Raw genomic sequence first — 20,182 nt, forward strand, 5'->3', positions numbered from 1 at the left:
AATACATCGACACTTCTCATATTAGATGCTATTCAGTTTTTTATCCAAAAGCCTTTCAGAATGGGAATCAGCCCAGGCAACACATGGCAGCATGGAAACAGCCCAGGTGGAGACCCTGAATGCAAGGGACCATGGGTCTCTGCTCCAGTACTTGACAGCAACCTTCAAACTCTGAATTAATTACACAGAAATACTCTCAGGGAGCTGCAGGTTCCCAGCTGGTTGCCAAATTTCAGATCTAGGTCGCTCCTGGGTTCAGGGTCATCTTTGGGACTATGGCAGGGCGCAGTCCAACAAAGGTAACAGTGTAAGTGTCCATCAGCAGCCCTGGAGGCTCCCTCTGCTCTTTTGCCTCCCACTTCTACCAGATGGGACACAACTCATCTTTCACGAAATACCTAGTAACAAGGTTGTATAACTTGGGTATGCAAGGGGTCCCCTTTTCTTACAGTGTCAGAGATTAGAGGGCACTGGCTAATCTGTGACATGCCTCCTGAATTCAGTTCAGTCCTGTACCAGATACATACTACAGAATGACTGGTTGAGGTTCCTGATCAGTTTTGAAAAGTGCTTTGGTGTGAATTGAAACCCTTCAAGGACAGGTCTGTGCTCACCCACAGGGGATCACGCTGCTCTGACTTGCTACTATACTCACATGACTCATTTGCAGGCATCTAGGTAAGGGTCCAGGGTGCATCATACAGTCAAGCAAGCTCCCTGAAGTCAGTGACTGCTCTGTGAGTCTGCGAGCTGTGCCAGTGTCATGGCTAATGTGCTTGGCCAGCTGGCCATATAATCCATCCCCTCACACCTCTTCCAGTTCTGCACCTTCCTGGGATCACCAGGTGGGACACCACAGCACCATAGTGCATGACAAAGCCATGGCTAATAGATTTAATGCTGCAGCTGGAAATAGCATTTAGGAGCATAAACCAGCCATGCTTGGTCAGATGGGAGATCCATCTGACCCAGCATTGACCATCTTCTGGCCCAGAGGTGGCTGCTGTTATTAAAGGCTTTTCTCATTAAAAGCTCTTCCGCAGGCTGAAAAGTCCTAGCCTGGCTAGTTGCTCAGAGCTGTCCAGAGCTTTGGTTGTCCCCATTTTCCTTCCCTGAACCCTTTCCACTTCTGCAGAGGAGGAGACACAGCTTCCCCACCTGTCCATGGCTACTGCTATTTCACCATCTGCTCATTTGTCCCAGGGCTCTGCAAGCCTGTTTCTCCCCTGCCACTCCTCGGGCAGCGAGGGGGAGGTGGTCTGGCTGCATGCTGCTGTCTGTGATGCCAGTCCTTCTGTGCAGACCTTCAGATGGTGTCTCCCCTGCACCATAGAGAAGGGCTTTGGAGGGGTTATCACTCCCAAAACATTTCCATGGTGAACAACACAAACACATTGCTCAGCTCCCCCCTGGGGTTTTCTGCTCCTGCCGCCACCAACACGGCTGCACAGGTGGGGTGTACGTGGGCAGCTCTCTCCCAGCTTTCTGCCAGGACTGAGGGGAAGGTTATGCTCACCCCACGGTGCATAACTGGTACCCATTGTCCCACCAGGACAGGGGCACTGGCATCTCAGCCCCACACAGTGGCTCAAGCCACACAGGCAGAGTGGCTGCAGCCCATCACTGTGTATCCCCTGAGAACCTATATTTGTTTGCAGAGACTAGGAAAAAACAACACAATCTGGGGGCTCTTCTGAAAAGGGAAACTGCATGCCTCCAGCACAACACGGAGTGCTTATTCAGAAACTGCAAAGCTAAAGCACACACTTATGGGCCAGATCTGCAAGGTCAAAGTGTGGGCAGCCTCAGAACAGGGTCAGTGTTGACTCTATGTGCAGCAAATTCAGTTATCTGTCCTCCATGGGGAGACTGGTGGATTTACCTGTTCATGTCATATGGCTCAACAGCAAGTGGCAGACAGAGGGGAAGTGAAGGGAGTGATTTGACACCACCACAGACCTCAGGGGACAGTGCAGGACAGCTGGACCAAGCCTGGTGTGGAGAGCCTGACTCTGAAGCCTGATAGATCTGTCTGGCAAGGTCAGGCAAGATCCAGGAGGCAGCTGATGGACAGCAAGACAGCAGCAATGAACTGGTCTGTGGCAGGAGGTATGGATATGGCTTTGCACTTCTGCATACAGTTTTGCCTGTTGAAATTACCGGTTTCCCTTCTTTTCATGCTTCAGTTAAGGTAGGAGGAGGAAGGGATTATCTGCTCATAGGCACCATAGTTTGTCACACACAGCTACTGGTAGTCCTGCCTCCAGAGAAGCATGTTGCAACCAGGCAAGTTGCCCTCAAACCTGCCTCAAGACAAGCAGTGAAGGACAAGCTTGAAAATTGCTTCTCTGTTGTTGTCAAGCAAGACAAAACTGCAAGAAGTGCCCTGACACCCTGCTAGAGTGACAGCAGCATAGCTCCCCCAGCTGCCTGTGTTGTTATCCCCAGATAACCCTGGGTTCAGGGCTGCATCCATGACTGCAGGGAGGGATATGCAGGTCTCGGTATTGCCTTGCAGTAGCAATTCCACACGGGGGTAAACAGAGATACCACTGCGGCTTATAAATAGCTTTGACTTATACATAGATCCATAGCCTGGTGATGCTGTGTCTGCAGTGGCAGCGGTCCTGACAGTGCCAGGAGACAGGCCTGGTGGCAGAATCCAGCCCTAGGTCCAGCTGTCCCTTGGACAAAACATTTCCAGGGCTTTTGGGTAGTTAAAGCCATGTGGGGGACCAGCATGGTAAGATGTACTCAAGGTTGGTGGTCCCCTACCGAGCAGCTCCAGTGACACTCGAGGAGTCTGTGACACTGGAGCTGCCCAGGTTGCTGGACAGCTGGCTGAGCACCTCCGCATCCTCACCTAGGAAACTGGATGCATCAGTGAAGAGGGCCCAGGGTTAGCTGAACTGAAATGTGGAGGGAGAGGGGAGGGAGGCAGCACCTGCAACACTGTAAAGCGTCCGGTTGCAACAGTTGATGCAACCAAGACTGGCCAGAAAATTTAACCTGCTTGCACAAACCCAACTATAGCAAAGGGACTGTAGGTTGTTGTACTGCTGTAGAACAAGAGTCTGCTGTGTTGCTGGTGCTGGTGGGGAACAACACTGGGCTCTAAAGGGAGCCCAGTGTCCCTGGCATTGTGGGTGAGTCTCTGCCCCTCAGTCCTTCCACTTCAGAGCAGAGACAATTCAAAACTAGGCAATGGAGTCTGTAATTTCCACACTGTTATCCATCACCAAAGCCTTCCCATGGGATAATAAAATCACTTCCTTGGGATTTAAAGTAATTCACACACAAAAGCCAAATCTCTAGAGATTTCAGTCCTGAGAGATGCAAGTGCAGGCTCTGTAAGATTTTAAAGCCCATATATTCCATTAAGCACCTCTAAAGACTGAGAGGACAGCAGCTTTTTCTTTTACAAATGTTCTTTACAAGTTTATTGGTTTCTAGCCAGCTAGAAGATGGCTGGAATGGAGAAATATTCACAGCACACCAGCTCTGCAGTGTCATATGGCAATGTTTTGCTGAGTCAAGAGTCATTTATCAGACCTCACCAGGCTTTGGAGTGACTGAGTCGATGCGGGGGGGTGTAAGAAGCTGAACTAGCCACAGCCTGAGCATGCACCCAGTCCCATGGAACACAGAAGCATCCAGGGGTTTTCACCTTTTCTTCCATGTTTTGTTTTGTATCACCTGCAAGCAGCCCACAATATGTCAGGCTCTTTGTAACAGTGCTTCCAGATATAATGTCCTGCTGTGGCCAGGCATATAAAATTATAGAATAGAATCATTTAGGTTGGAAAAGACCTTTAAGGTCATCGAGTGAAGCCATTAACCCAGCACTGCCAAGGCCACCACTAAACTATGTCCCTAAGCACCACATCTTCACGTCTTTTAAACACCGCCAGGGATTGTGACTCAACCACCTCCCTGGGCAGCCTGTTTCAGTGCTTGACCACCCTTTCAGTGAATAAGTTTTTCCTAATATCCAATCTAAACCTCCCCCGGCACAAATTGAGGCTGTTTCCTCTTTCCTGTCGCTTCTTACTTTGGGAGAAGAGACCAACACCCACCTTGCTACAGCCTCCTGTCACGTAGTTGTAGAGAGCAGTAAGGTCTCCTCTCAGCCTCCTTTTCTCCAGACTAAACAGCCCCAGTTCCCTCAGCTGTTCCTCACAGAACTTGTTCTCTAGGTCCTTCATCAGCTTCATTGCCTTTCTTTGGATGTGGTTCAGCACCTCAATGTCTTTTTTGTAGTGAGGGCCCCAGAACTGAACACGTTATTTGAGGTATGATACGTTTTCCTCCTCCCCAAGCACTGTCTTTGCATGGTAGAGTATCCTGCAAGATACAGTTTTTCAGGATGTCTGCATGAGGCAGGGTGACCCCAGGGCACGTAGCATCACAGAGTGCTGGAACATGGACACCCTCACCAGCATGGAACACCTTGCCTTTGCTTGTGACTGAGCTAGAAGAAACTCCCCTGTGGATGACTTGGAAGCCTCACATCTCTTTATGCCATCCATGCTCCTGGCCCACCCTCCCATATCAAAGACTTCCCATATCTGCTCTGCTGCCACCACCCTGCTGCTTCTTTTGGAGCTGTTAAACCTGCCCCACCTCTCTGGAGGTACCATGTAATCTGCAGTGGACACAGGGGAGGAGCCCTGGAGTGAAGTGGTAGTTCAAGGGATAAGCAGAAAGGCAGCAGAGATGACCATGGACCTCCAGGTTACATCTCAAGCCCAAATGCATGAAATTTCAAGCTCTAGCTTCCATGGACCTAGAGACAGAACCTGAAAAGAGCAAAGGCTGTATGTTAACAAAAAAAAAAGGCCTGGCAAAGACTGGAGGCAGGTCAGCTCTGCTCATCTTGAGGAGCGCTCTGCTCCAGGGCAAGTTCTGGGATTGCAGAAGGAGGTGGGATCATCCCTGCCATGAGAGGCAGGCAATTACAAGAGAACCTGGGAGTAGCCATATTGTTGGGTTCTTCCACCAATCTTGGAGCCACTTTGAATTCATTGGAGCATGGGATTAGGGGCACTAGCATCTCACCAGAGCATAAGCAGTTGAGTATCTCATGGAGAAAAGTGCTGGCAGAAGCTGAATCCCAAATACTCTGGCACTGAGTGTGTTAGAAACCAGCCAAAGTGGTGTCCCTAGTCCAGCAGAATTGTTATACACAGGTATAATCTTAAGCTTTTTGGTGCTACCCTGGTATGAGAAACTCCAAAGGCAGCTTGCAGAGGAGGCCAAGATTGCCACCTCATCTTACATGCAGGAAACTGAGGCAGACTGACCGTGGGCCCAGCCATGCAGACTGCGGGAGCCAGGAGCAGGATCTCAGGATCAAAGCCATTGCACCAAGCAAAAGCTTCCCTTTTTCAGCTATACTGGCCCAAAAGTAGTCACAGAGAGGCTGCATGAGCCTGCTCGCTGTGCAGGTCTGGAGCTGTGATGGGCAACAGAGAGTTAGGAGCAACCAGCAAGTGACCAGCTGGGTCTTCCCACTGGTTTTACTGGGGCTGTCCATTGCCATCCTGTTTCATAAGGGAAGTGCATTGCTCATAGCCTCGATCCACCACATATGGGACCAATGAGCCATTGGGAAGTCCTCAGCATGCACAGGCCCTTGGCTGGAGTCCAGGTATGGTTTCATTATTCTGTCTGAGATTTCCCAGGAAGGTGATACAGCCCTTGGACAGGTCACATGAATTTGGCATCCATCCTAGTCTCCACCCCTAGAGGCTTCCAAAGCATACAACACCACAGCTGCGCTGACCTCGTGCAGTGGACAGTCCTGCTCTGAGGGGGGCTGGAGTGGAGGTGGAGGTCCCTTCCTGCCAGCATTGCTAGGGTCCTATGCAAATACCTTTCAAACAGCATACGTCCCACTTCAGACCTCGCAAGGGGTCTTCAAGGATGGACACCACCTCCCGGCATCTCATTCTGGAAACCAGCAGTGAGGCAGTGCCGCACCCTGCCCTACCATGCAGCTTTTCTCTACTGTAAAGGAGGGCATCTGAGTCACAGTTTAGCAGCAGTAATTGTACATTTCCTATCTGAAGTGGAATTATTTACTGTATAAAAGCACTAACATGTTTTGCAATCCACACAGTAGATCCTAGGCAAAGACTCATACACCTTTGCACACTGATAAGGAGAATATTATTGCCCTACTAGTGGCCTGGCCCGATAAGAGGTTTTGGGCGGGCAGTCTGCATTTTTTTCAAGCTCTCATTATGCTGCACCAGTATCTCCAGATGCTGTTCCCAGGGGACTAAGCTACTTTCTATTTAAAACTGCAAAGAGCAATGGAGAGTTTAGGCAAAGACCATGCTTATTCGGACTCTTCCCTGCCACCCTCTGCAGCCCGCGAGGAGTATGCTGTGCCAGGTAATGATAAGACCCCTCCTAACCTGAGCTTTTGGAGAGAGGAGAGAATGATCTTTGTCACCAAAGGAGTTAATAATTACCAGTTTATGCCCGGGGGATAAAGGGTGCACATTTAACTGCAAATATATATGGCTTCTGCATCCTTTTTCAGATCACAAAGGTTACAAAGGCTTTTCAACTCAGACAAAGTCCCTCAGGCAGCATCCATATATTGTCTGTTTGCAGACTGGCAATACTGTTTCACTGTTCTCTTAGCTTGATGGACTTTTTTTCTTTCCATTTCATCTCTGTATCTTTGTGTCCTCTGCTAAATAATTTTTTTTCTTTGGGATGCAGATGTTTTACTGTGATCTTTCCTGCCTAGTTGCTAGCAGGTGACAGACAGCTTTGGAGCAGCTGTAGGAATGCACTCTTGGACCAATTAGAAATGTTTGCTACCTGTGCAAAACAATTTGCTTAGGATGGGCTGGGGAGGAAACTGATTGCAAGGAGCTAAAAATGCTTTTATGGCTCACAAGACATTTTGAAAGGCAAAGCAAGTTACCTGAGCTGCAAAGGGATGTGCAAGGGTTTATGTACTTCAGTAGTTAAACTGAAGCCCCGTGCAGATCCTTATACTTTTAACCTCATCTTCCCAGGCAGCTTCCTGCCTTTTGCTATGTGGATGGCAAAGTCATCTCCTGCTGGCTGTGCCCTGCTGTCTCTGATACCGCTTCACATCAGGGAACAGCCTCCCATTTGGGGAATGTCTACTTGGCTGTATGTTGTGCAGTCCAAGTGAGGCATTTTTCATGTCAGAGGCTGACACTGTCTCTTGTCATGCTGAGATGCCCCTGCCATGACTGAGATACTCCGGCATTGTCATTGCATGTGGCCTTCACAGCTGTATTGCAGCCTGCTGTGCCTTTTCTTTTTGGTTTGATTAGGCTGGAATTTTTTTAGGAGGGGAGCCATCTTCTCCTGTATGGCTTCTCCTGTACAGTACAAGCTACTGTGCTTAGAGCAAAGGCGGCCCCTGGAACTACCATACAAAAAAGGGCAATAAAATAAAAGAAAAACTAATAGGCAACAAAAGAAAGTAGGATTATTTTTTATTCTGTGGTTGTGATGGTGGCTGTTGGGGCTAATAGTAGTTAGACAGCATGTGGAATTCCATGCCCAGATTTGCATGACTCAGCACAGGAAAGACAAAGGTAGACTGGGATGAGTCCAGTGCAGGGCCACCAAGACTGATAAAGGCTGGAGCAGGTGACATACAAGGGCAGGCTGAGGAAACCAGGCTTGTTCAGCCAGGAGAAGAGAATGCTGAAAAGGAGATCTCATCGTGGTCATCCTCTGCCTAACAGAGAAGGGAGAGCCAGGATCCTTTTAGGGATGCACAGGGAAAGGACAGGAGGCACCAGGTCCACATCGCAAATGTGGCTGGATAGAAAGGGGAAAAAATTCACAATGAGAGTGGTGCGGAGATCAGAGAGGTGGGCTTTCAGGTATTTCCACCTTCCCTGGAGAAGGTCCTGGACATCCTGATGTAATTTAAAGTTAGCCCTGCTTTGATGAGGACATTGGAACAGAGACCAACTGAAATCCTTTCCAAGCTAAATTTCTGCAAGATTATTATTAATCATCAGAAGTGTCTTGTGTAAGGATCTTTGGGTAGAGTTTGGCTCGTGCTGTCTGTTTTGTTTTTTTTCTGTCTTGAGCTGTTGTTTTTCTTGAATTTAACAGATGTCTGGGATACAAAAGCTGTAGTCCCAGCTCAGCCTCTAAAGTCCTTCTCACCTTGCCAGTTTTCCCAGCTGGACAAGGGAATGACAAAATGACCATTCTTCACTGATTTGACCTAATAATTTAGTGTGAGCTGAGGCTCATTGTGAAAGGAATCGGATCTGATTACATCTGGAAGGAGCAGGTCATAGTTTTTCTTTTTCATTGTGTGGGTTTTGTTGAACTATGAAAACCAGCACTTTTGTGACCTCTTCAGTGTACGCGTGGTAAGAGTCCCCTCTCCCTCCAGGCCCCAGGGAAGCTGCTGCTCCTGAACAATGCCCTTTGTCCCAAGGGAGCAGTCTCATGCTATTTGATCTAAGCCAGGTCTTTATTATCACAGCTTGGAGTCCAAGCTAGAAAATTCAGGGCTGGCTGGATCAGAAGCCACAAGACCTACTGCCACATCATCAGAGATGTTGTCTGTCAGGACAAAGACATGGGGAAGGAAGTTCAGTGCTGGCTTCAATGAAGTTAAGGAAATCATTCACCCAGGCGTAGATGGCAGAGATGTCTTTGCCTCAGGAAGGCAACTGGAGCCCTTTGCACCAGTAAAATGAACACAACTTACCTTGGACTAAGAAGGCATTGCACAGGGTGACAGGCATCTGCCTCATTCTCCTGGTGGCAGTAGGTAAACTGTCTTGCTCAAATGGTAAGTCAGCATTGGAGCTTTCTCACATGAGTCACCCTGTCTTCAGCCCTGCTGTGGTCTTCTTCATAGCTGCAAATCACCTTGGGGCTGCTTGTGTAGTCTTTTGGGACATGATCCTTACCCCCAGCAGTGTGCACTAGCCCTGTCCTGGTCTCTGACGGGGTCACCATCCCCTACAGGGTCTCAGCCTAATACACATGGGCATCTGTGCATGGGAAAGCCTGTGCCGTTCTAGGGCTGGCTGTTCTGCAGGGCACGGCTTTCTCCTTAGTTACTTAGCTAGATAATCATCTTAATCTCAGTGGTGGCCAGTTGCAGCTATCTGAGGAAAAGAGTAACAACGGAGCAAACACAATGAATTATCTTGCAGCCTGTAGTGATGTCTGGCCAAGGGATTTCATGGTGTCCTCACGGCATAGAAAGCCTGCCCTGTGCTTCTATCAGGCTCCAGGTCCCTACAGTGGTGAGTAGGTTGGACAAGAGTCACCCCAAGGCTGCAGCAGCAGGAAGAAAACTGCAACTAGAAATTTAGTGTAACTAAATTGGGAAGCTGGGGTCTTTGGGTGGTGTGTCACCAGGTCCTACCTACTGAGGCTGAGCTGGAAATACAGCACCCAAGCAGTTTCGTATCAAGACCTGCTTCATAACAAAACCAGCATGGCTTCTCGCATCAGTGCTCTTGTCAACAGGCAGGAGGGATCGAATTATCTCTTGGCCAGGATGTCATGTTAGTGTTCCATTTGTCCTTGTAGATGTCATCATCACCCGCCGCTTGAGAGACCGGGAGCTGCTCCGGAAAAGAAAAGCAGAAGCCCAGGAGAAAGACTCAGTTCAGTGGGTTCTGAGGTAAATCTTGCTCATGCTGTGAAGGCATTTTCTTGATGCCCTTAACCTGAGCCCAGGCATGGCAGCCCAGCCCCTTCATCTTCGTACAGGGTCAGAGCTGATCTGTGCCCCATCAGTCTTCAGCGGGGAAAAGTGACCTGCAGCTGGTAGCTGCTGAAGGCCTGGCCACGAGCTGAAGGGCAGAGGTGGATGCGAGGTGGATTATGTAGGTGGTGGGTTGGGTGGCAAGCAATCGCAATCCTCAACCACAGTGTGAGGCTGGGGAAAAATTTGGTGCCCAGGCTCCTGCCCCTTGGTGTGGCCACAGAAGGCTGCTGTGCGGGGCTGGGGGAGAGGAAGGCACAAGTGCAGCTCCTGCTGGGATGGACTGGTTGAGACCACAGCAGAGGACCTGTCAAAGTGGCCTCAGGGCAGGAGGGAAAGTCCTCTGCCCCATGCCCAACGCTTCACCCCTGTGAAATCTTCTGGCAGGGATCAGGAGAAGAGCAAACGGCAAAGGAGGGGCAGAGGAGCCGGGCGAGGACGGGGCCGCCAGCTGGTGATGCAGCCCAGCCTGGAGCCAGAAGTGGAGCCAGACCCGCAGCCCAACCCACAGGAGAAGGCTGAGCCAGCACCATCTGAGCTGGCACCACCTGAGCCAGTGTATCAAGAACAGCCACCCATGCCGACCATCCAGGGCCTGTTCAGTGGGATGCAACCAGGAGCAGTGGAGGGGAAGCTGGCATCCAGGAGTCAGGATCCCACGGGTGAGCTTCCGGAGAGCTGCTGTCCCTGAATGGGCTTGGGAGACAGTGCAGTGCTGTCTCTTGAGAACTGCCAGCCAAGGTTGCCCACCTTATCAACAACCAGCCTGCAGCACCACTAGGGCATGGGTTCTTACCCCACCAAATGTGACTTGCGTAGCTGTGAAAGGGTGGGTGGGTGTGCTGGGGCTGTAGGAGCAGAGACCACTTTCCAAGTCATGGGAAGTGATGGAAAGCCCACTACTGTCAGCAGAGTCATTGGCACGGGGTCTGGGGTTCCTGGTCCTAAACAGCTCCTTGTCCTAAGGACACCTCTGCAGCTCTGTCAAGAGCCAGGTTAGGGCAGAGGTGCTGTGGAAAGAAGAGGTGGTCTCTTGAGGCCAGAGCTGGAGAGCCAAAGATCGGACACATTCTGTCCACAGTCCACCCAGTTCCAGGGCTGACACCAGGGCAGGTGGGGAGAGAAGGTGGCCACTAGGGTGAGAGGTGTGTGTCTGCAGGGGACTACACCTTTGAAACCTGCCAGGACTGAGGCACAGAGGTCACTAAACTGGTCTGAATGGCAGATTGCCATGAGGGCTCAGGAAATCCATTTACAGCTAATGCAGCTTGGGCCAGTCTGGCTTGGGAACCAGAAAGCACATTTACTTTAGTGGTCAGTGGGCCAAGCATGCAGGTTGCTTCAAAACCACGAAAACCCAGGATCTGCTTCAGAGGTGGTGAGCATCCTCTCACCCCAATAAATGCATCTCCAGCAATGTCTGTGCCAGGGGAGAAGAAGAGGCCTCTGACTGCAGAGCGTGCAATGCCCATGTGCCATGGAAAACAACAATTCTGCGTCTTGGGGACCGGGGCTGACTGCAGCACATCACAAGAGTCCAGCTCCCAGCCCTGAGATCTTGAAATGGGGCAAGCATCAGGGCTGTGTTTATTTGCCTCCTGCCTTTACCCACCCCACCCCCCAGGGCTTTACCCTCTCCAACTCCCCTCCACAACCCCTGGGACTGCCATGTGCTTTGAAAGGCAGGCAGGCCACCAGGAGCTACTTAATACCACAGGCAAGTGCAGGAGCTTGGCCACAGGGGATTTAGCATGGTATAGAGGGGTAACGCATGACAGCCTCCCAATATGAAATGATCCGTCTCTTACATGCCTTATAGGTGAAGAGGAGGTGGTGAAACCAGCAGAAGCAGAAATACCAGAAGCTTTGAATACTCCTTTGGAAAATGACCAGCAGGATAATGATTACAGCAAACATGTTCTATTTTAATCATCTCTTTTTTTTCCATGTTTTGACTCTTGCCTGACAAACTCTGATAAGTCCTGCTGAGTGATTTGAGCCAGCTCCTTCCTTGTGAACAATAAAGTTTACACTTTCCTGGTCACTCCACTTTCCATGCTTCTTTCAAGTTATGATGAGGAAGAATGTAGTTGCTTGCACAAAGGCAGTCCTTTGGGAGTGGAGTGCCGGCAGCTCCTGAGCCCCCCTGCCCTCTCTTGCCAGCAGGCTGTTTCACCTGGGTGGTGGTCTCACGGAGGGATGCATGGTGCCCCACCACACTGCAGTTTAAACATACAGACCAGCATCTCTCCATGTCTCTGAAAGGCATTTCTGATCTGCAGAAATGCAAGACTGCGAACCTGAAACCCACTGCCACTTTTGGCTCACTGGAGCTACCCAGCTTGGGGTTTTTCCTGTACCCGATAACCCCTATGAGCCCTTGCATTATTATCTTCAGTCCGAAGGGCTTTCTCACAGTCTGTTTTCCTCCCCAGCAAGCAGCTTGCTTTCCTAAAGCCTGGAAACCATTTAGTTTTCAATTTTGGGGCAGCCTCACTCCAACCTTGCTGAGCTGCAGCATTAGGCAAACAAAAGATGGTTGAAAACAGCCAAGTGTGACAGGCTGAAACTTGGCTGAACTTTTGTCAGGGGAATGCTATCTGGGGCAAAGACAGGAGCCACTCTGCACAGCTGCTGTGTCCCTGGCTGTCCCACCACGCACACAGGATTTCTCCTCAAGCCAGGAAGGAATGGGGCGCTGTCTCTCTCTTTGACATTTTGGGTCTTATGGCCTCCTCTCTTGTGCGTGGCACAGGGGGTGGCTCTCTTACATTCCTGTAATATCCTGACACAGAGGGTCTTTCTCTTCTTGGGGGGGAGGTCTCTATTGCCACTATCTGACTTACCAAGGGCCTTCTCCCAGAGCACAGGGCTGGCCAGGCCCTGAGGTCACCCTCAGTTTGGGGAATTCATGGATTTTTTTTGGCTCTGGAGATACTGCTGCCACTGCTGCTGTCCCAGAGCCCTGCAAGCTCTGTGTCTCAGCAGATGTAACATCTCGCTGACACCAGTAACAATGAGTCTCCAGATGCCTTTGGTGGCCGTGAAGTCCTGGAGTCACCCTGAAGGTACAGGTGGGTACCATGCAACCTGTCTCAGAGCTGCTGTCACTCTAATTGGCTTCTTTGGCAGCCAGTGAGAAAGGTGTGCCTGCAAGCAACAAATCTTATCACAAAATAACCAGGGGAAAGATAAAGCCCTCCTTATCAGCACTTTCATTTGCAACACAGCTTCTTTCTCTGACAAGAGTACAGATAACAGAGCTCTTGCTTATGTAGAAGGGGTTCAGGTGTAAAGTTGAACGCTGTGGAGGTCCATGTGCATTTCTGAGGTTGGTCCTGATGTCTGTATGGAGCTGGGGATGGGCTGGCAAGGGTGGCTGTGTCTAGGGGAGGGAGGCTGCTGTTCTGCAGATGCGATGCAACACCTCCCTCCCTTCCCTCCTCCTGGAGCCCCAGAGAGGTTTCTTTGCTCAGGGCCATTAACAGAGCATCCAATAAAGGAAATTTTCACCCTCTGGAATGACAGTATGGTCTGGGTCTGGTAGGAAGGGGAGGGCTGGGGGCAGTCAGAGACCTGCAAATTACTTTAGCCTTTTTGATGGTGAAGAGCAGGTGATGAGTGCAGGGAGATGGCTTCTGAGGGATGGGGACAGCACAGGCAGCTGGCCAACACAATGCTCTCCTCCTTGCTGCACTGTACCAGTGAAAGGGCTGCGTGAGGCTCTTCCAGGATGCTCTGACCTGCTACCTGAGCCATGCAGACCAAGGCAGACATGTTGTGATATGCAGTGAGTATGACCACTATGATTGTCTCCTCACTTGTGAGACTCAGCTTTGTATTTGTTAATGTCAACTGGCCTGGGATGACCATGCTGCTGTGAGCTCATTGCAGGGCCGCAGGGCCACAAGTCCTGTCCCCATGTCCTGCAGAGTGTGGGGAGCCATATTGAGGGCTGACAGCCATGACAGGACAGCTAAGGAGAGGGCAGCTGACACCATATCCAGGAGGAGCAGACTCTTCTCTGTCCACTGCCAATTGCCTTTCAATATTCTTCCAGGAAACACAGCTCTGTGGGAGAAAAAAGGTGGTTCAGTTTGTGCACCCTGGCTTCCTGCTTCTCAAAAAGCTCTTGTGAAATGAGTATTCTACAAAGAAATGAGTATCTGACTGCAGAAAGTCAGGGATGATTTGTGGCAGGCTGTTGCTCATGGGTGATGCTTTGAGTCAGGAGGGTTTCCTGGTCCTTAGTAGAAATGAAGTATTCTAAGTCTGGGCAGAAAGAAGTGGGCAAGCAACTTAGAGCCAGAGGCCACCAGAGGTCAATGAAAAGCCATTCCAGCCCACAGGAGGCTGTTCTAGCAGAGATAAGAAAATTTTCTGGTCAAATTACCAATATTGACTTTAAGCAGTAAATCCTGGTGACAGCAAATACCCACTCCCTCTTTGGCCACCATTTCCTGCTCAGAGCGTGTTAGTTGTGACACTTCCTGTTCTGCATTCGCCATTTGAGTAAATACCTCTCCAATAGAACCAGGGCTGCCAGGCACGGCAACTGTGTGCCCAGCTGGGCTCAGCAATGCTCCACCAGCTGGCCTGTTCTCCTGTTTCAGCAGGAAACCATATAACTGTAGAAAAAGTAAAGGGGGAAGAGATCTCTGGAGATCTTGAATACAACACCTGCTCAAAGCATGGCTAACTCTGACCAGACTGCTTAGGGCTTTTTCCAGCCAAGTGTTGACCATCTCCAAGACTGGAGATCCTCCGTCTCTGGTCCCCATCCCAGCAGGGCTGCCACACTCTCAAGAGGAGTAGGTTTTTCCTTATGTCCAAACAGACTCCCCCTCATCCCTGCTTTTATTCCTTGCCTCTTGCCCCATCACAGCACACTTCAGAGAAGACCCCAGCTCCATATTCTCTGTAACCCTCCTTAGGAGTGCAAGTTAGACTCCACTCTCACCTTACCTTCTCCAGGTGAACAAACCCAGTTCCCTCAGCCTGTCCTATGCTCCAGCTCCCTCTCTCAGTGGCCTCAGCTGGGCTCCAGTACAGTGATGCCTTCCTTGCACAGGATTACCCTAGCTGGGTGCAGCATTCCAGGTGTGGGCTTGTTCTCACCAAACAGGGGGGACACTTGCATCAGCCTACCGGCTGAAATGCAAAGCCCACCTGGGTGCACCCGGGGCTCTGAGCACGGCTGTGCCTTGGTCTGCCTCAGACTGCCCGAAGTTTGCACTGACCAAACACAGAAAACGCAGAGCAAAGAGACCAAGGCACACCTTGTGCCGAATGTGATCTGACCTTTGCAGCCTTAATAATTACTGGTTTTTTTCAACCCTCTTCTGTACACACCATCTTCCGAGTAACTTGTAGAAGCACCAGACTTCTGTAGTGGCCCTGGAAATTACTGCTTGTTTGTCAAAATGTTAGGTTGCGGGCTGACGGTGCAGCTCTGGTGCTGCGCTTTCACAGCTACCACTACACCCGGTGTCAGAACGGGCCACGGACGCTCAGGTGCCCAAGGCAGCAGTGGAAAACGCCGAGAGCCATGACCTGGGGACCGGCCCCGCGACCCAGCGGGCAGCTCCGGGGGCTGCACCGCCGCCTAAACCCCCGCCCCGAGCCCCCGCCCCGAGCCCCCGCCCCGAGCCCCCGCCCCGCGGCCGGCCCGCCCGCGCGGTGCGGCAGCGCTCTCTAGCGGCAGCACCGGCCGCGGGGACCCGCGGGAGGCGGCGGCTGCACCGGCCCCGGGGACACCCCTCCCCCGGGGGTGCTGCGGCGGGGGGCGCACCCCATCCCATCCCCGGGCGGTGTCGGAGGGCGGCCGCCGGGCTCCGGGGACGGTGGGAGGTGCCTCAGGGGGCTGCGGAAGTGGCGGTGCCGCCCGGGGGACAGGGCATCCCGGCCCCGGCGGGGGGGGGGGGGGGCTGGGTGGCGGCGCGTCACCGCCGGCAGCAGGGACCCGGGGTGCGATGCCCGCGGCAGGTGAGGAAGGCGCATCGTTAGTACGAACGTGTTGCTCTGCTGGAAGCGCGGAGGTGAGAGTTTCGTTCCCAACAGCGTCGAACCGCAGCGCTACTGGTAGCGTTGGTGTGTTGAAGTCTCCCCCCTGCAGTGGCGGGGACATCTGCTCCGCTGGGAAGGCTGGTTGCTTCAAGCAGGGCTTGCTTTTGCCTTTTCTCTAGAAGGGAAGGGGTGGAGAAAACCTCCATGAAGACAAAATATGAAAGGGGTGACCTAAGAAGGAAAACTGTTTTTCACACGTGACTTTCCCCTCCCCCCGCCCCCAAATGAATGTTTCCTGCCAAGCCCAGAATCATTCTCACTTCCTCCATGAATAAAGCCACCAATATTACCAGTACTACTCCAGGCACAGCCTCTCGCACCATGGCAGAGTGGGGCCGCTCACTAGGCGTCTGTGGCCAGGAGAATGGAGCCCTGATGTGAGGTCAGCCTTCATAGAAAGCCCAGTGAGGACATGAGGAGAATATTGGGATTTTCATGTGACCACCAGGTCCACTTTCCTTTCGCCCAGCCAGCCTCCATCTGCTACAGGCCCCAGAGCCCCTTGAGGTGTTATGTGCACAGCAAAGGGCCAGGGCCTGGAGCGCTTTCTGTTGCATTTTTCTTGCATTTAGGGTAATTATCCCAGTCAATCTGAAGTGCCTTTGCTAAAATGCGTTGTTTCTCCAGTGCACAGCTCAGACTCCCCTGCACTGTTGACTGTGCTCAAGCAAATTAAGTTAGCTGTAGTTCACTTAGTGAAAGAAAAGGCCTGTCCCCCCACTCTGTGATTACACTTCAGCAACCACAAGCCCAGGAAGGTCTTGCAGGGAAATTTTGAATCGTCTCCCCTCTGCTTCTCCTTCCCACCACACTGGCGTTTAGTGCTGTCAGGATCCCACCCTGCTGGGAGCTCTCACATACAGGGCTGCATTCAGACCTCTCCCATTCATGTTTCCCCTTTTTAACAAAGTCACACATACCTGATTGCCGCTGGTCAGCAGAAGATCCACAGTGACAGCAGAGGTGCTGAGATTTCCGCTGCCTCTCCACGTTTCCCCAGCCTCCAGCCCTTCTCCCAGCCTCCATTTCACAGCAGGGACTCTAGGCTGGTGCCAGTGGACACAACCCCATCAGAGGAACCCCCTCCCTCCGCTGCATCTGTCACACTTACACCCCCAAGACCTGCCCAATACTGGCAGCACAGGAGACCAGGCCACTACAGATGTAGAGCTGCAACAGAAAGAAGAACAAACTTTGCACAACTCAAGAGACGGTCCTCTCTCAGCCCACTGCTGTGGGGTGTCTTGATTGTCACAGTAGATAGGACCTGGTCCTCAATGCAGCTTGCAAATATGTCGTTATTGAGAGGCCATGGCTTTATGTTGACCTTCCAGTGCAAAGGACTGGGACGTGTCTTGGCCTGAGCTGATTTTAGCTTGCTTATCTGTGACAGCAATCAGTGGTCAGATAACTAGCACCTACATTCGTTTTCATTTATACTGATAATGATTATTTATTCTGTGTGTCTTGAACTGCCTGTGACTCCAGTGCAACACCATGGGTCCCTGTTGCAGTGGCCAGTCACTCACCACTGCAGGAGTGCAAACCCATGTTATTCAAGTAAGGCAATTTCAGAGGAGACAAGGAAAACAGAACCCCACACACATTTTGGGAACCATTGAAAAACAACATACATACAGAAATTAACTCAGGTGAGACCCAGGACTGAGAAGGAAGAAATTGTCACCACCAACACCATGTGCCTCCTGATGAAGAGAAGGAAACCTTCACTGGCAACATCAAGATCTGCCTGTTGAAGGCATCAGGATGCTGCTAACTTGTTATAAGACCCCCTCCCACCACAGCCATCAACATGGGGACACAGGAAGGGTGAACATAATATCAAGAAGCAAAGAATTTTTTTCTCTGTGTGTATAGCAATCTGAACTGCATTACTGAGGTTTTTCTGTATCAAATTGGACTACGAGACTAATAGCTGAAAATATTATATTGTTAAAACTTCTGCAGGTAGTAACAGTAAACCCTTGGCTTCACTTACAGTGTTCCTTTTTCTGTTCATAACAAGATTTTGAGTGTTACACAGGAAGGGACAGAGGCAGGAGTTAGGAAGAGAATGAATTCACACTGGCACATCCAATGGGCTGCTGCTTAAGCAACGAGACTGTGATCCATACCTCTACAGCATTCAAGCAAGGGGAATATTTGTGGAGCTAAATATTTTTTTCCAGAGTACAGCGTTGTGCTGTCACTTACACAACCCAGTAAATAGTGTGCCATTTTGCCACAGCTCTGGGCATCACCAGCGTGCTGAGATGAGGTGGCCAGATCATGATCTGCACAGCAAGATCTTCCAGTGGGCTCACCACCTCGTGCTGCTCCCATCACAGCAGACACCTTCATGGTTGCTACTTTTCAACTAGCCTATCCCAGACTCAGCATGATGAGTTGGGATGGGGTGGCCAGGAAGCCACTGTTTAACCGGCTAAATCTAGGACCAGCACTGCAAGTGAGCACTAACTTGGTGACAGACTATGTGCTAAAACTTACGGGTGTAGAAGTGATATGAAGCCTGCGACACGGTTTGTTAACCTCAGAAGATGACAGCTTGGACTCATGTGTGCCTTTTCCAAGTGGAAGAGGTCAACATGAGGTGCAGATGGTTTCCTTGCAAGAGCCAGCCACAGGTGTGATTGACTCAGAGGGCTTCATGCACGAAGTGACCTGCGTCTCCGCCATCAGACCAAGAGATGTGATGCTGGCTCAGGACTTGTCTGTGAACAAAAAGGTCAGAAGCTACTCATTAGCTCCTTTGTCAATTAAGATCTCTTTAGGTGTTTCACATCCAGACAACAGCTTTGCAAATTCATAACTGGCTAGCAAATCTGAGCTTCCTGGCATCAGAGAAAGAGAAGGGATAGCAGTGGCCTCAGTGCCAGCCCAAAGCTACCATTCTTGCTTGCTCCATGGCCACTTTCAGCTAGACATCTGGCCCTGAACATGCAACAACACTATGGACTTCACATCAGCAGAAGAGGCTAGGGTACAGCCTCCTTTTTTTCTTGGCCCAAGCAGTGTGGCTAGGGTACTTCATGCTCACTGCATTATTGCTTCCTACATGCCCCAGGGACCGCTAGCTGTGCCCTGTGCTTGAATACTGACAGAGGTGGGGAGTGTTCAGACTCGGGCAGCCCTCAGCTGGGGGTCCCCACCAAGATGTCCGTTCCCTCCCTCTCAGTCTGCCTGCGCAAGGAGGGGTTGGGGTGACTGCTCCAGCTCCAAAAGTAGCTCCGAGAAATAACCCCAGCTTCAAGGTATAGCTGATGCCACCATCTCCCACCTTGACTTCTTGGCCTCAGACAGGGAGAAGACATAAATTAGAACAGGAGGAGTGAGTTGATACATCTGCTTTGCTGTCTAGATGGTGCCTCCTATGAAACAGGCCTCCAGACCTATGCCAAGACAAGCATGTGAAGCTGTTCTTTGTGCAACATGGGCCAGCGTATCCCCACACACTTCTTTTCAGGTCAGCCCCCCAAGAGCATCAGCTTTCCTGTGCTTACATTGTTTCACATCCAGGCGCTGCACGAGTGGGACATCCTCTCTGATCACTAATGCTGGCATCGCAGCTCTAGATAATAGGTGCAGCTAAAGCCCACCTCCAGCAGCACAGACCGACCTCTAACTACAACTCACCAAGCTCTGGACTCCCTCCAATGTACCCCCTCCTGGCCAAATGGCAGCTGCCTCACCCACATACTCTTTCTCATAAATTTGATGCGCTTCTTGGCCTCTTCCAAAGGCAGATAAATCATACCTGGGAGTCCCAGAGCTGTTGAAGACCTTCCTATCTGCTCTTTGATAACCTGGCAGATTAAACTACGTGCTGCCACCTCATTCATAGCCCTCCCACCAGCTCGGGCTGTTGACAGGACACCAGCTGCAGAGCTTGCTTTCCCTCAAAACCTCTTGGGAAGCTGGTGACCACCCTCTCAGCAGAAGGGGCAACATCTGCCATTATCTTGGACATGTGCAAGCCAGACTATTTGCCCTGAAGTGTGCAGTTGCCCCTGAAGGCCTGTTACACCTCCCATTAGCTACGGCTGTTGCTTCATGAATTGTTCCCACAGATGCTGCTGTTGCACAAGGTGAACACAGTGTCAGCCAACGGCTGTGGGAACTCCACCTCTGCAGCCAAAAAACCTCACTGGCCTGGGGTGCAGGAGGCAAGACCAAACATTTCTGGTGCTGCTGCCACAGGACAGGCAACATAATGTTGTCTCCAGCAGTAAAATCTTCTCCAGCTGGCCTGGCTCCACACTGGAGCAATCAGAGAGTAATGAACACCAAGCACAACTCCTTTGCCCACCTCTCAGGCTGTGTTCTTACCACAGGTAGTGCCTTGGCTTC

At 51.1% G+C, this 20,182-nt stretch overlaps 1 protein-coding gene and 1 long non-coding RNA gene across 3 annotated transcripts; one reads left to right on the top strand and one right to left on the bottom strand.

The window, feature by feature from the left end:
* The first annotated feature begins 6,220 nt into the window (after positions 1–6,220).
* Positions 6,221–11,792, top strand: HEMGN (hemogen). The gene is made up of 4 exons (XM_056325296.1): positions 6,221–6,399; positions 9,571–9,664; positions 10,136–10,410; positions 11,568–11,792. Exons 1-4 carry the CDS (start codon positions 6,318–6,320, stop codon positions 11,675–11,677), a joined length of 561 nt encoding a protein of 186 aa, XP_056181271.1. The 5' UTR covers positions 6,221–6,317; the 3' UTR covers positions 11,678–11,792.
* Positions 11,653–16,936, bottom strand: LOC130142865 (uncharacterized). 2 transcript variants are annotated; one of them, XR_008819555.1, is made up of 3 exons: positions 16,735–16,936; positions 15,762–15,929; positions 11,653–13,819 (listed from the first exon to the last, which is right to left on the bottom strand). It is a non-coding gene; the product is annotated as an uncharacterized LOC130142865 (long non-coding RNA). The 2 variants fall into 2 exon arrangements; XR_008819554.1 differs by lacking the exon at positions 16,735–16,936 and having other exon boundaries at positions 15,762–16,123.
* Between the last annotated feature and the right edge of the window lie 3,246 nt (positions 16,937–20,182).

Source organism: Falco biarmicus, chromosome Z (genome assembly GCF_023638135.1).
Source record: "Falco biarmicus isolate bFalBia1 chromosome Z, bFalBia1.pri, whole genome shotgun sequence".
NCBI lineage: Eukaryota > Metazoa > Chordata > Aves > Falconiformes > Falconidae > Falco > Falco biarmicus.

Bases quoted from the DNA above. Each gene is read 5' to 3' on its own strand.
- HEMGN (XM_056325296.1), top strand. From the start codon at position 6,318: ATGGAGAGTTTAGGCAAAGACCATGCTTATTCGGACTCTTCCCTGCCA. The intron at 9,665-10,135 runs GTAAATCTTGCT...ATCTTCTGGCAG, and splicing joins TCAGTTCAGTGGGTTCTGAG to GGATCAGGAGAAGAGCAAAC. The intron at 10,411-11,567 runs GTGAGCTTCCGG...CATGCCTTATAG, and splicing joins CAGGAGTCAGGATCCCACGG to GTGAAGAGGAGGTGGTGAAA.